The sequence below is a fragment of the Sturnus vulgaris genome, chromosome 13 (genome assembly GCF_052056855.1).
Source record: "Sturnus vulgaris isolate bStuVul1 chromosome 13, bStuVul1.hap1, whole genome shotgun sequence".
Classification (NCBI taxonomy): Eukaryota; Metazoa; Chordata; class Aves; order Passeriformes; family Sturnidae; genus Sturnus; species Sturnus vulgaris.
This window is the reverse complement of record NC_142255.1, coordinates 2,010,187-2,024,474: the sequence shown is the minus strand read 5'-3', so window position 1 is coordinate 2,024,474 and position 14,288 is coordinate 2,010,187. Positions and strand designations below refer to the sequence as shown.

Here is a 14,288-nt window from a genome sequence, read left to right as displayed (position 1 = left end):
ATTCTCCAGCGCAGTGGAATCTCTGAGGCACATCAAACCTGGCATCCCTGGGGAGCCAGGGGCAGCCAGGATGACGTGGAGCACCAGCACAGGGCCGGAATCTGCTGCTCCTCACGCGTGACCTCACCCCTGCCATCCTCATCCAAGTCCTGAAGCGCTCAGGCAGGGATTTCAGCAGGGTTTTCATGGAAAAGGTGTGCCTGATCCTTGCTTTCACTGAGTCACAGCAGCAATAAAAGGACGTGCAGTCTGTTTGCCGATGATCAGCTGAGACCTACCTGGGCAGGGTGAAGGAGGAAGGAGACAAAGTCAAGAAACCAGAACAGTTTGGGATGTCACCACCCATTATTGCCCAGCCCACCCCGCCCTGGGCACGCTGGTGACACAGGGCTCTGCAGAAAGCTAAAAATCTGATTTCGAGGATTTTCTACTCTTTTCTCCCCCAGTCTCCTTCTCTGCTGGTCTGTCCCATGATCTCCTACAAGCCTCCTATCTCCCCACCATCAGCTGGGCTCACGGGCACAGAACAAAGCAAAAGCAAGCTGCAGATCTGACCTGGTGTCTGTGATTTATGACAGGAAAATAGAAAAAAGCCACCCAAAGCTCACCAACAGCCGATTTGCAGCATGCTGGGCTTGTCCAGTCATCCAGGAGAGAGTTATTGTGCTCTTTGCCCACAATTCCACTGCTAACACAGGGCAAACACCTTTGCTTCATGTGGCCTCGATTGCCTACTTGTGCAAAAGCAACACGGCCCTTGAAAATCTTTTGTCTGGAAGCACAGAAGTGATGGATGGAACAATTTTTGCCAGTGTTTTAAGCCCACAAAGAACAGAAGTGAGGAAGAGTGTGGTGCTTCTCACATCCCAGCCAGAGGGGCTACGCCATGGCGGCCCTGAGGGTACAGTTCCCTCAGGAGGGCTCTGCCATCTTGCCCTCAGTGCCCCTGAGGGTACAGTTCCCTCAGGAGGGCTCCGTCATCTTGCCCTCAGTGCCCCTGAGGGGAGGATGCCTCAGCCAGGCTTTAACATAGCAGCTGCAGGGATGAATCCCACAGATGGCTCAGTGCCACGGTGCCCTCAGTGCCCCTGAGGGGATGGATTCCTCAACCAGGTTCTGCCATGGTGTCCCTGAGTAGGGGCTCCACCATGCTGCCCTGAGGGGAAGGTGCCCTCGTAGGGGATTCTGCCATTACACCTTCAGTGACCCTTTGGGAATGGATTCCTCAGAGCTCCACCATGGGGTTCCTGAGGGGACGAATCGCTGATGAAGAGCTCCACCATGGCAGCCTCAGTGTCCCTGAGGAGACAGATTCTATCAGCTCCACCATGGTGTCCCTCAGATCCCTGAAGAAGGGTTGAACCATGGGCACTTTCAGTGCCCCTGAAGGAACAGATTCCTCAGGCGGCCTCTGCCATGGTGTGTCTCCGAGGGGACATATCACTGACAAAGGACTCCATCATCCCACCCTCAACACCCCAGACAGGAAGCTGCCTCAGGCGGGTTCCTCCATGGTGCATCTGAAGGGACGGTTCCCTCGGGCGGGCTCCGCCATCGGGCCCCCGAAGGGACGGTTCCCTCGGGCAGGCTCCGCCATTGCGCCCGAGTATAGGCTGCCTCAGGCGGCCTCCGCCACGGCGCCCCTGAGGGCACGGCAGAAAGGGCACGGGGGAGCTCCCCGCCGCCTGGGGCGTCCCCGTCCCGCCGCCAGCTCGGGAGCTCGGCAAGGAGGAGAAACCCCGGCATAGAAGACGCAGCAGCGCTGAGCAGAACGGGCCGAACGGGGCCAACATGGCGGCGAGGGGCGGGCGAGGCGAGCCCTGACACCGCCCCCCCTCCCCTCCCCGGCGGCGTCGCCCCCCGCCCCCGGCGGATCTCGCGAGAGCGGGCGCTGCGCTGCGGTAGGAGGTCGGCGGAGAAGGACGGACGGAGCCGCCGCCGCTCCCGCCGCCGCCTCACCCTCCTCACCTTCCTCCTCCTCCTCTTCCTCCTGCCCCTGCCTCAGGAAGATGCCGCGCTCCGGGCCGCTCCCCGCCGCCTTCTCGCTGCTGCTGGCGACGGCCGCGCTGCTGCCGGGACCCGCCGCGGCGCAGAACGGTGAGGGAGGGCGGCGGCGGCGGGGGGAGCGGGGGGGGGGGGCGCGTTGCTATGGCGGCGGGTGCGCTGTGGGCAACCCCGCGGGTTGGGGGGCGACCTCGGGTTTGGGGGGAATCCCTCGTGATTTGGGGGCCCCTCAGGGGAAGGGGAAAGGGGGGGAAGGAGGAGAAAGGGAGGGGGGAGACAGGCTCGGCCCCCCGGCTCCTCCTGAGGCGCCTCGTGCCGCCGGTAAAATGGAACATCTCCTCATCTCCTCCCGCCTACTGAACCTGCATCTGCCGGGCCGCCTTAAATCATTTATAATGCAATAAAGCCCGTAGTTCCTTAGCAACTGGAGAGGTCCTTCTGATAGGAGCGTAAAAGAAGGAATTAAAAAAAAAAAAAGAAAGAAAGAAAAAAAAAGAAACAAGCAACCCACCACACCCCAAGCCTTCTCCGTTCCTTGTAGGATAGCGTGAGCTAAATCCAGCGCGGCTGCCTCCTCCCCGGCGAGTTCGCAGCCAAGTGCATGACAATTAGTGGCAGAGCGGAGCGGGGCCAAGAGGCTGCTCCAGCCGAGCCTCCTGCTCCAAGGAAATCCCGCAGCGCCCAGGAAAATGCCTGTGTGCTCCCGGCAGGCCGGGCAGGGCTGCCTGGCCCTGGAGCGGGAGATGGATGCTCCTTGTGCAGCATCACGGTCAGGGCTGCTCGGGCCTGGAGTGCTGGGAAGGACGGGGAGCTCGGATTTCGGGGGGTCTGCCCAGGAGGAGGAAGGGCTGCCTTGCTGATACACCAATTCCACGCTAGTTTAATCATTTCATCCTCCTTTCTCTCTCCTTGCTGTTTGCTCTGCAGATAATATTCGATGTTAGAGTTTTTCTGGCTGTTGAGGTGAATTTTGCCTTGCAGCACGAGGTCCTTGATTCTTTGCTCCAGGGGAATCCTGAAATCCCAGGATTGTGGAATCCCAGCCTGGTTTGGGCTGGAAGGGACCTTACAGCCCATCCCATTCCACCATATGCCATGGGCAGGGACACGTTCCACCAAGCCAGCATTGAGGCTCTCGGGGTGTTTCACAGTGATAGGTGAGATCCAGATGGGAAAAATACTGTCCTAAAGATCCCAGGTGAGAATTATTCCCTGAGCACGTGCAGATTTTGCAGTGTGAAACCAGCAGTGAGCCTCGTGTGTCTGTTAACCAGAGTTTGACATCTGCGCTATGAATGAGGACTGGGGGCTCTCTGCAGAGTGAGGCAGGCACTCCTTTGTGGAGTCTGGGAAGACCCTGCTGGAGCTGTGTGGGAATTGGGGATCTCGCTTCCCTGGGCTCCCGGGAAGGTGCTGGATGGGCTGAGTTATGGGTTAAATGTAGTTCTGTGCTCTCAGGGAAATTCCAGCCTTGGGCTAGGGCGGAGGGAGCAGTTAAATGGAGCAGGGGAGGTGTCAAGTGCCAGCAGCTGGGATGACAATCCCCGATGGCTGCGGGACAGTGCAAACATTTGGCGTTTGCAGCAGTCAGGAGTCTGGAGGTCAGCGATGAAGTGAATTTTGGGGAGAGCTTTGTTGTGACTTCCATGCTGGGCTTGAAGCCGACCAAAGTGGTCTTGGCATGAGAGGAGATTGCAGCCCTCTGGTGTGTCCTGAAAGCTCATTAATTTTTTATTTTTAATTAAGTGGTGAGGGAGACTCTGAGTTTCTGTAACGCTGTGGGAGCTCACACAGGTGGATGAAAATCTGCTGGGGAAGGGGTGGAGCACCCCAAGCCGAGTGAAGGGTTGAGATCTTTCTGACTTGAGATTTATTGCTGCCCCAATTTTAATGTAAAGGCTCTGCTGCAGAGGAACTGGGCTTTTTTTCAGCAAATAATGGCCCATGGGAAGCTTCCTGAAACAGAACAGTTCCTCTTTGGTGTGCAGAACAGGTCCAGCCATTTCCTGGACCGTGGATATTCCTTCAGATCTCCTTTGAAACGGGTGTGTGCTTTGAAGGGGCAGGGGAGGATCTCAAAGGGCAGGAATTTGTTATCTTTTATTGATGTGGAACCATCAGAGTGATGAAAGGTGATAGTCCAAGTGCTGCTGAGCTCAGGGTGGTGAAGGAATGACCTGTTGGAACTGCAGGTCACCACTCACCTGGAGGAGCAGAAAATTCCCACTGGAGTTTTCCCATCTCAAGAAGTTTTGGGAAGCAAAATTTTTCCCCACCTCTGACAGGAGATCACTGCTGAATTCCCAGTCATTTTTCCAGACTTGATGCAAATCAGAATATTTGGAGTCAGGCTCACCTGTGGATTTAAGCTTGCTAAAACTGGAAGGAGGTTTTTGACACTTGGGTGGCTTATTTTGAAAGCTCTTGCATAAACACCTCAAGATCTCAGGGAAATGTGTCAGGAATTGAACTTTTCCTGAATATTCTGCTGGAAAAATGATCAGTTTCTGCTCGTGGCTTATATCCAGAGCAGAGTTCTGATGGAATTGGAGGAGAGATGAGGAGGAAGAGCTGGAGAAAGCCAGTCAGGAGGAACTGTGTTTAACCTGCATTTTCTAAGGGCAGCTATTGGAAAATGGCTTTAATGCTTGAAAGCAGACAGCAGCTCCTGGTGGAGGGGAGGAAAACATGACTTTTCCACTGCTCTTTCACCTTTGAAGTATCTTTATTTCAAAACAAGCAGCTGGAAAACCAAAGGCTTCAGTGCAGTGATAATTCCACCCCAGAGTGGCTGGGATTTAAAGGTTATTTTATTGGCTAAAATTGCTGCCCCCTGTGAAATCTGCAGTGTTTTTTTAGCATGCTGACACAAGAGTTGGAGTGGGAGCAAGCTGGCAAGTTCTGCCCTAAAGTGCAGAGAATTCTTCACCGTTCTTCACCCTGATTGGGTTGTCCTAAGCTGAACATGAATAAAACCAAATTAATTCAGGTGGTGCTTGTTCAGTTCATTCTCTGCATGGATGAGGAAAGAACTGGCTGGCTAAAACCAGAATATGGATTTTCTGTTGGCAGAAACTATATAAAAGTGATCATAAAATCAGGAAAATTAGCTGAGTTAATCCTGAATTCTGAAAATGAATTTCTTCTTGAGGGAGCCAGTGAAAAACTTGGCTTTTATCCTTCTTTTTGACTGCTGAGCCTCATCCATTCTGCTGTGCCTTCTAATGGTGCCCAGATAAACGTGAGCAATGGTTTCCCAGAGCATTTTTGGAGCCTGAGTGTGGGCTGAGCAGCGAGGAGAATGTTCAAAGTTCTGTTTTCTTCCCCACCAGTGCTTCTCTCCTTCCTCCTCCTCTTCCTCCTCCTCCAACTCCCATGCTGGAAGCTGGGATCCAGGCAGGATTTCCCCTTCTCCTGCTGCTGTCCCAAGTCCTGTTTTATCTTCCCAGCCCAGCCTCAGGGACCCTGTAGCCCACCATGGATTTTATTTCATGGTTTCTGTCGTTATTGCACCTCCTGAAATTCACACACGTGCTGCACCTGCCTCCAGTGCTGAGATTTTATTTTTGGGGCTATTTTTCTCTAGGGCAGTGTTAAAGCTTTACTAAAATCAGGACAATTCCTGTGGCCAAGCTGCTCTAAAGTTTAGTTTTGATTAAAGCAGGAGGGGTAACACAGCTTGGGTCTGCCTTACCCCAATTTCCCATTTTTTTTTTTAATTTCCCAGTATAATTCTTTCTGGAGGCTGGAATTGGGGCTGTGTGGGGTTCCAGGTCTGACCCTTTGGGTGTTTGAGGATGTGCTTTGTGTGTTCAGTCAAACTCCTCAGAACAGGAGGATTTGGGAATAAATACAGCCACTTTTTTTCCCAGTTAATTCCCAAATAGGAATCCTCACTTCTATAAAGCTGGAAGAGAGAACTTGGCTGTTAAAACATAACTCAGGAATTATCAAGGCTCTATCAAATCCGATATCCAATCATTCAAATAATGATAATTGTCTGTGATTTTATTTTCATGGCAATTTATTTTTGCTCCAGGTTAAACATTTGTTTGATGCCTGGTGCTGCTTGGTATTTTTTTTTTTATTTTGGTGTTGGAGGAGATTAGCTCTGTGAGACATTTTTCTAGAGGAAAATGGTTTGAATTAAAAAAAAAAAAATTTTTTTTTTGCTCTAATTCCCATAGTTTTGCATTCCATGTTTTAAAATCCACAGCAGTGGACTGGATGAAACCAAGGTGTAGCTCCTCACATTTTGGGGGGTACTGATTTGGAAACCTAAAATGCAGCATTTTATAACCGGTGCATTGATAGAATGGGACAACAAGAGAAAGGGAAATATCACAGCCTAGAAAAAAAAAAAACAAAAAACCACACTCAACCCCAAACCTCAGCTGGAAAAACGGCTGCAAACACACGGAATTCCAGGAGCTTGGGAAAACTGCCACAGAGCGTGTTGGAAATGCTGAGAAAATGGGTTTCAGAGGCTGGGCAGGCTTTTGGCAGTGCAGAGAGCTCCCAGCAGACACGGGAGAGGAGAAGAGGGAGAGAGGCAGCCTGGAATAATTCCGTGAGGGCGGACAGCAGGAGTTTGCAAAAAAACAGATGCTCGGAGCATTTTTAAACCTGAGCGTGCAGCAGCTTGGCTGAGCACTCCCGGGGTTATTATTTTTTTTTTTTTCTCATGGTTTGTTGGGAAAGCTTTGTGGTGCTTCAGCAAAGCCTGCCTCAGGTTTAGGCTGCAAATGGGGGAAGTGTTTGAATTGCTGTCGTTTCAGGCTGTTTGGAGTGAATTAAATGGTGCTGGAGGGGTTTAAAAGCAGCTCTGAGGCAGGGTTCAGCTGCTTGCTCGGTTAGCCTGGTGAAATCCATGCGGGTTAGGAATGCTCAAAGGATTAGAAAATCCCTAAAATGCACTTTTGCAGCTTATTTTTGGTCTGGTGCTCTCCGTGTCTTCACAGCAAATCCCTGTTTGTTATCCTTTGGTGAGTCATTACTGGCTGAGGTTTCCTGATGTACAGAGACATCACCTAAAGCAGCTGTGCCAGGGAATTGAAAGCTTGCAAGCAGCTGAGTCCCATTTTCATAAAATCCCAGGATGGTTTGTGTTGGGAGGGACACCTTCCATTATCCCAGGCTGCTCCAGACCCATCTGGGACACTTTCAGGGATCCAGGGGCAGCCACAGCTTCCCTGGGAATTCCATCCCACGGCCTCACCACCCTCACAGGGGAGAATTTTTCCCCAATATTCAACCTAAACCTGCCCTTTTCCACTTTTTAGCCATTCCCTGTGTCCTGTCCCTCCATCCCTTGTCCCCAGTCCCTCTCCAGCTCTCCTGGAGTCCCTTTAGGCCTTGGCAGGGGCTCTGAGCTCTCCCTGGATCCTTCTTTTCTCCCAGCCTTGCTCCACCCTTGGAGCATCCAAGTCATCCAGGAATAAATGCCACGGAGAAAACAACTGGTTGTAAATATTTACAAAGCCAGCCTGCTGGATTGAGCAGAGTTAAAGAATGTTTCTGTAGTTTCAGCTGAAGATGTGCAGTCTGCACTAACCAGACAGCTGGGTTTGCACTCGAGGATTCCAGGGAATAAACTGGAAGTTTATTCATTTGGATTTGATTTGAGCCCTGCAGCTGCCTCCTCTCACACTGCCAGCCACAGAAATCAGGAGCTGAGCACTGCAGGAGATTGGGGAACAAATCTTGGGAGGTGTTTCCCAAATCCCAGAGCTCCCAGCCATGTCAGGGTTGTGACTCAGAGCTCCTTTGCACCTGCACTTTGGGATTCTCCTGATGGGCTCTTCCTTGTTTTGATGGGAATTGGGAAGCTGGGCCTGCTCTGCTGTGTTTTCCTGCTGGCAAGCAAAAAAATGCAAGTCTCCTCTTTTCTGATGTGTGATCCATCCCCTCAGAAAGGGCTGGGGTTTATTTAAGGTCAAATAAAGGTAAAAAAATACCTTTATAAAAGTAAAATCCCTGTGTGTCCCAGGGAGCTTTGGAGTTGTGCTTGGAGAGCTGTTCTGTGGTGCAGTTGCTCTGAGGCTGCACTGAGTGAAAAATACAGTGAGGATTCCACACTTTGGCCTTCAGTTTGCAGTCAGGAACAGGATATTTGGTGCATTTATTCCCTCTAACCTAGAAACTTAATTATTTTATGTGGCACCCATCCTATAATGCTGATCACGGTCACCTCTGGCTTTTGTCTTTTTGGGAATATTTCTGTTTTATCCCATTTCTGCCAGTTCTTTCTGCAGAAGGGTTGGGAGTGATGCTGGAGCACCCATCTGGAACCCCTGGGTGCTGTGAGAGCTTTTCTTCTTGCTGTCAGGCACGAGGGTAATTCAATATTTTCATTCCTTTTAACAGGATATTTGTGATTAAATCTTTTTCTCCTGGCTCTTTGCTTCCAAAACCAAAACAGAGCCAGGACAGTTCCCCCTTTTCCCCAGTTTTGAGGGTGCTGAACCTGATAGGAGGCTGGGATATTGTATTAATGGTTTCCTTGCAGCTTTAATTAGTTGCATTTTTATCTGACAGGGTTTTCAGCACTTTGCTGAAGTGCTCAGCAGCAGCTTCTGTTCTCACCCCAGGCTCTGAGCTGCGTGTTTGGGGTCTCAAAGCTCCTATATTTAGTGGTGACCCCAATCTTGAGCCATATGGAGTAAAAGAAAAAAAATCTAAAAAAGAAAAGAAATGTGGGGTTTGGGTTGCAGGAAGGGAATTATTGGGAGAATGGAGGCAAAAGCACAGGAGGGAAACTGCCCTGAGGCTCTCCTGCTTTGGGGCCTGACAAAATGGGTTTAGAATTCCCAAAGGATTTCCTTTTGCCAAGTGAAATGGAGCCTCTCAGAGATGGGGAACTGCTAAATCGAGATTTTTGGGTGCTTTGTGGAAACCTGAATTTGCATGGATGGCAGTGGAAAAACCACCTTTGGTTCAGGAAAAGCCTGAGGGCTGGCAGAAAATCCCTCTAAGTTTGCCCTGTTGTGACATTCCTGTCACACTTGGATCAGTTTATCTGTGGCAGAAATTCTCCAGTGCTTTTGCTGGGCTTTTCTCAGGTATTTTAAGAAAAATCTTTTAAAGCTGCTGTAAAATTGCTGCAGAGCTGAGCGTGGCCTCTGGTTGGAGAGCACAAGGGACACTCCTGTCACCTATGAGGGGACAGCTTTTAACACTGGATATAAAACAGAAATAGAAACTTTTAACTTGGCCTAGGGGACGTGGCTCAAATGAGATTTTGTTTAGGTCACTGTTTCTGTTCCTCTCCAACACCACCAAATCCCTGCAGTGTGATTAAACACAATTAATGTTGGTACCACGGTGGTGAAATTAATTCTTTTAATTTACATTGAGCAAAGGAAGCTTCTCCCAGTGTTTTGTTTGTTTTGTTGTTTTTTTTTTCTGGTGCCTCTTTGAAGAGTCCAAATCTGCTTGGCCTTTAATTGGATTTTGCTTTTGCTGGGGAAGCTCTGGGAGCAGCAGGGAAGCTGCTCTGGCATTTTGGGGGGTTCTTTTTCAGCACAGAAATGGTGTGGGGTGTGAGGCAGGATGGGTGCCCAGCACAGGGAGGTGATGGCTGCCTGGGATGAGGATGCACCGATGTGTGCTGGAGTGCAATTGCAGCTCAGAACTGGGGTGTTGGATGCTGCAGGGAGGAGCTGCCCTGCACAGGTTATTTCTGGCCCCATAATCTCAGCAGTGTCAGTAGGCCATGCAGATCAAACCTCCTCAGGCAGGGAGGAGCTGGGCTCTGCTGGAAGCCTGGCTTCACATCCCAGAGCTTCGGGGAGAAATGGGAAAAACTAAACTTGGGGGAAAAATATCCTTAAAAATGCAGTTTTTAACCAGGAGCACAGCAGAGAAGATCTGCTCCACAAAGTGTGGCATCTCTGCTGCTTTTTAATCCATTTCCTTCTTGCTTGCCTGGAATTCTCCTGCTGCTGGATGTGGCACTGAGCAGGCAGGAATTCTCTCCCACTCTGGAGAGCCTCAACTTGGAATAATTACAGCATCTCTAACCCCATCTCCTGCAGCAGGGCCAGGTTTTTACATGTGATTTAGGCTGCAGAGTGTGCTGGAAATGTGTTATCCCATGTGCTGATGCCATTCCCTTGTGCTCACAGAGGAATTATTTTTGTCATAATAAAAACGGCTTCTCCTCAGCCTCTGTTACATAACCCACAATTCAGCAAAGGGCATTTCTTTTGAAAAGTCGCTGGATAAAAATGTCCTTTCCCTCCCTCACGAGGAGATGGAGCAGCTCCTGCTCCTGCAGAATGAATAAAAGGGGGGAAAAAAGCAATGGAATCAGTCTCCCATCAAACACACATTTGTTGGATCAGGAAAGGTCAGGGGAGAACTGGGGAGCACTGAAAACCTTTGGTTATTTAAAATCCTTGCTCTGCACTGTTAGAGAGCCAGGCTGAGGATTTTAAAGAGCTAATCTGACACAAGATCGTTTTTATTACCAACATTTGAGGTGTTTTTAGTGTCTTCAAGACACAAATTTAATGGTCTTTAAATTTTTTTTGAGATCTTCAGCTTCAGTTGCTGCGAAGTGGGGAGAGCAAATTGAAATTGCTGCCTGCTCAGACTCTGCTTCCTGTGCTGCAGCTGAATCCCTTCCCACTGCTTTCCAGGGAATTTTAGGCTTTTTAGTTGTTAACATGGATTTTTTTTTTTTTTTTTGGCAGTTTCCAGGAGCCTCCCTGCCCTGGCTCTTTCTGCTTTGCAGAGATTCTTGTATATCCCTTAGCTGCAACACTAATATTCCTGTATTCCCTTAAAAAAAGAGATTAAAGCAGTGACTGCTGCCTCGGTGGATTTTTTCCCTGCCAGGGATGTGCTGGGGAGGAGCAGGAATAGGGAGAGCAGTGAACAATTCCTGCCTTTGCTGAGTGTGAGGTGGGTTTAATCCTTGGAAAAAAAAAAACAAAACCTCTGTGAGAAGAGGGACAAATAAATTCCCCGTGGAAGGAAATCTCCTCGGGAGGGATTCAGCCCAGCTTCCTGACAGCACAAAGCTGCATTTCCCATGGGATTACAGGGGATGGAATTCCTGAAGGAACAAGCTGGCATTTCCCTGGAATGCCTTTGCCATCCATAGTTTCAGAGGGGTTATGTAAATTGTGGAATTGCCCCAGGAATTTCTCTGGATTTGGCTTTTTTACAGCATATGAGGGAAGTGCCACCCAGGAAATACAATTGGTGTCTCCTGTGGCAGCTCCTCCAGCACTTCTGCACTGATATTCCTTAATATTTCCATTGAAATGTGGGAGAAAAATGTGCTTTTTAGGGCACTGGGCTTGCTGTGGATCTGGGTTCACAGGTTGATCAGAGCTGGCTCTGCTCCATCTTTATCCATCTATTATTTATTCCAGAGTGCTGATCCAGTTGTTTTAGGTAAAGAAGAGATTTTCTGTTCTTCCTGTAGAAGTGAATATTTTTGATACCAAGTCTGCAGCAAGATAAAAATGATGTCCCAAAAAGACAGCAGCACTTCCATAAACTCTATCCCTTTAAATTCCCAAGGTGCACAACCCTGGAATTTTCTAGTTCATGCTGAAGGCCTGGGAGCAGATGGGCTCCAAGAGCAGAGCTGGAGAGGGAGGGAGGGAGGGAGCTGTAAATTGGAGCAGGAGCTGTGACAGGGACACAGAGCTCCCCTGGGGACAGGCACGTGCCCACAGTGACATTCCAGCTGTGCCAGGGGTCTGTCACAGCTCCCTCCTCGGGCTGTGCTGCTCTGTGGAACCAGGGAACTGCCACAGCTTTGTTCTTCCTGGCTGAAAACTGGGGGAAAAAAAACTCCATTCCTGCTCTTGAGAAGGTGACTGCAGCCAGTTTATAAACCCTGTCCTGCTTATTCTTCCCTGTGGGATATTCCAGCCTTGAATCAATTTTCACCTGCACCCTCCAGGTGGTAGCAGCAGGAGGATTGGCACCTACAATCCCAGGAATTGTGTGTTCTGAACCCAGCCAGGAGGGGGAAAAAATTCCCTGGAATTGGGGGAAGCGTGGCTGTGCTTGCTCTGCCACACCAGGGACTTCTCCTTCCAGGGATGTTTCCATGGGCCTGTGCTTCCTCAAGGAATTGGGGCTGCTGAGATCAGGTTTTACCCCATAAAAGTGGCCATAAAGTACCAGTTCTGCTTCAGAAGTGTGAGGGCAAGCATGCTTTTTTTATTCCAGGGAAATTGGATTTGTGGGAGGGTCTCAGGCTTCTCTGAGGCGTTTGTGGGGCCAGAGAACCTTCAGGAATGATTTCCAGCCTGAATTCCCTGATTTATGCCCAGGAACTGATCCCTGTGTCCTGGCTCTATTCAGGAAACCTTTCCAGCCCAAATTCCTGATTTATCCTCAGGAACTGATCCCTGTGTCCTGGTTCTATTCAGGAATCCTTTCTAGGCTGAATTCCTGATTTGTCCCCAGGAACTGATCCCTGTATGCCAGGAATTGTCCCTGGGCACATTCCCTGGATGTCCTCACCGAAATCATTCCCCTCGGGATGCTCCCAATTCCCCACAGCAGAAACACAGAAATTAATTTGCCCCTAAATCTCCTGCAGGCCGAGGCTTTGGGATGTGCAGGGAAATGAGGGATGCTGAGCTGCATCCAGGGAATGTTCAGTCCCTCCTGTGGCCTGGCAGGGAGGGATCCTCAGGTTTCCCAGCCTGTGGAATGAGGCTCCTGCCCTGGCACAGCTCATGCATTTTAAATGATGCTCTCAGGGATGTGTTCACCTCTTCTCCCTGCTCTGGAAAGCTGCAGGATGAGAGTGCAGGAATTAAATCCAGGGATTGCTCTGAGCTCACCTCAGGCCTGGCTTAAAGCTGTTGTGCAGCTGGCAAAAATTAATGGGATTAACGTCAATTTTCTAATTTTGTGCTTCCTGGTGATGACAGAATGGCAAAGCAGCGATCCTGTGGAAAATGGGTGGGAATAGGCAGGATGCTTCAGTGCCTTCCTGGAATTGAGGTGTTTCACCTCTCCCAGCTGTCACTTTTTGTGTATTTAACTGATTTCCAAGATTTTCAGTGGATGTGAGCATTGGCAAGGAACAAAACATTAACCAGGATTAATTCCTTTTTCCAGCCCAAATGGAGTCAAAATGCAACACTGTGACAGTGAGATTTCCCCACCCTCAGGACTCTTGTTGCTTAATCAAGAGAAGAAAAAGGTGTTAATTAGCCAAGGCACCTCATTAACACAGCCTAGCTGAGGGGGGCAGTTCCTGCCTGGCGTTTTTTGGGCTATTCCCATCAAATTTTCAATGTGGGAATAAAGCAAAAATCAGCTCAGGTGAGAGCACAGCAAAGCTGAGCAGTTCTTGGTGGGCCTTGCCTTTTCCATCTGCATTGTTGTTTGTAGAATTTAAGAAAACAGGCTGCATAATTTGGATATTATGCTGTAAAATATAAAAATATAAAATCTGCTCCAGATCTTTCCTGAGAGCAGTGAAATACAAATTTTTGATGTGCTGAAAGGTTTTCCAGGTGCGTTTTTGCTGTAAAGACAGCCAAGCTCAAAATCATTCAGTCCTACAGCACTTACACTTTTATTTATTGTGGCTCCAGACTGAAAATCAGGTTTATTTTTGCACTCTAGCCTTGTAAACTCTCAGTTCTGAGCTTTGAACTGTGCTTTTTGCTTTGAATTAAGTGAGATTCATGTCGAGCAGCAGCCTCAGCCTGCTTTTTGGGGATTCCTTGGTTACAGTTGTGTTGGTTGGGGTTGAAAACTTCCTTGGAAATCCTTTGTTTTCCCCTCATTTTGGTCCTAATTTGTTCATTCTTTGTGCATTTTAAACCTGGGTTTTTTTATCTTTGAGCCTGGCTTAACATCTTTCCTCGACTTGGGTTTTAATGCACAACACTTTTATTTTTAAACTCCTTTTTTTACATCAGACTTAACCTGGGGAGATGAAAATTCTCCCTGCTGTGCTCCTCTAGGGCCATTTTCCTGAATTCTTTTGCCTTGCTTAAACCTTGATGAAATTTGAGTTCCAAAAGGATATTTTAATCAATGGCACAATAATTTCTGCAGTTCAGGGACAACTGCCAGGCACTGCCTTGTGTATTCTTACCCTGGCAGATTTTATGAGAATTTCTGAGCTCTGAAAATCCTGTTTTTTCTCAGTGGGGATTTAATTTTCTTTCCCCAGCACAAATTTTAACGAAAAGTTTGGGAATGTGAGGAGCCCTTGGAATTCCAGTGGAGTTCTGTGTGCAGACTGAAACATTTTCCTGCTTTTAGGGCATTTATCTCTCCTCCACTCCATC

The 14,288-nt window shown here is 49.0% G+C and overlaps 1 protein-coding gene across 1 annotated transcript in view; it reads left to right on the top strand.

The window, feature by feature from the left end:
- The first annotated feature begins 1,848 nt into the window (after positions 1-1,848).
- Positions 1,849-14,288, top strand: part of NPTN (neuroplastin) — a 38,292-nt gene continuing 25,852 nt past the window's right edge. Inside the window, exon 1 of the mRNA XM_088172307.1 lies at positions 1,849-2,097. Coding sequence (XP_088028433.1) covers positions 2,010-2,097 — 88 coding nt within the window. The 5' untranslated portion in view covers positions 1,849-2,009. The remainder of the gene's footprint in view (positions 2,098-14,288) is intronic.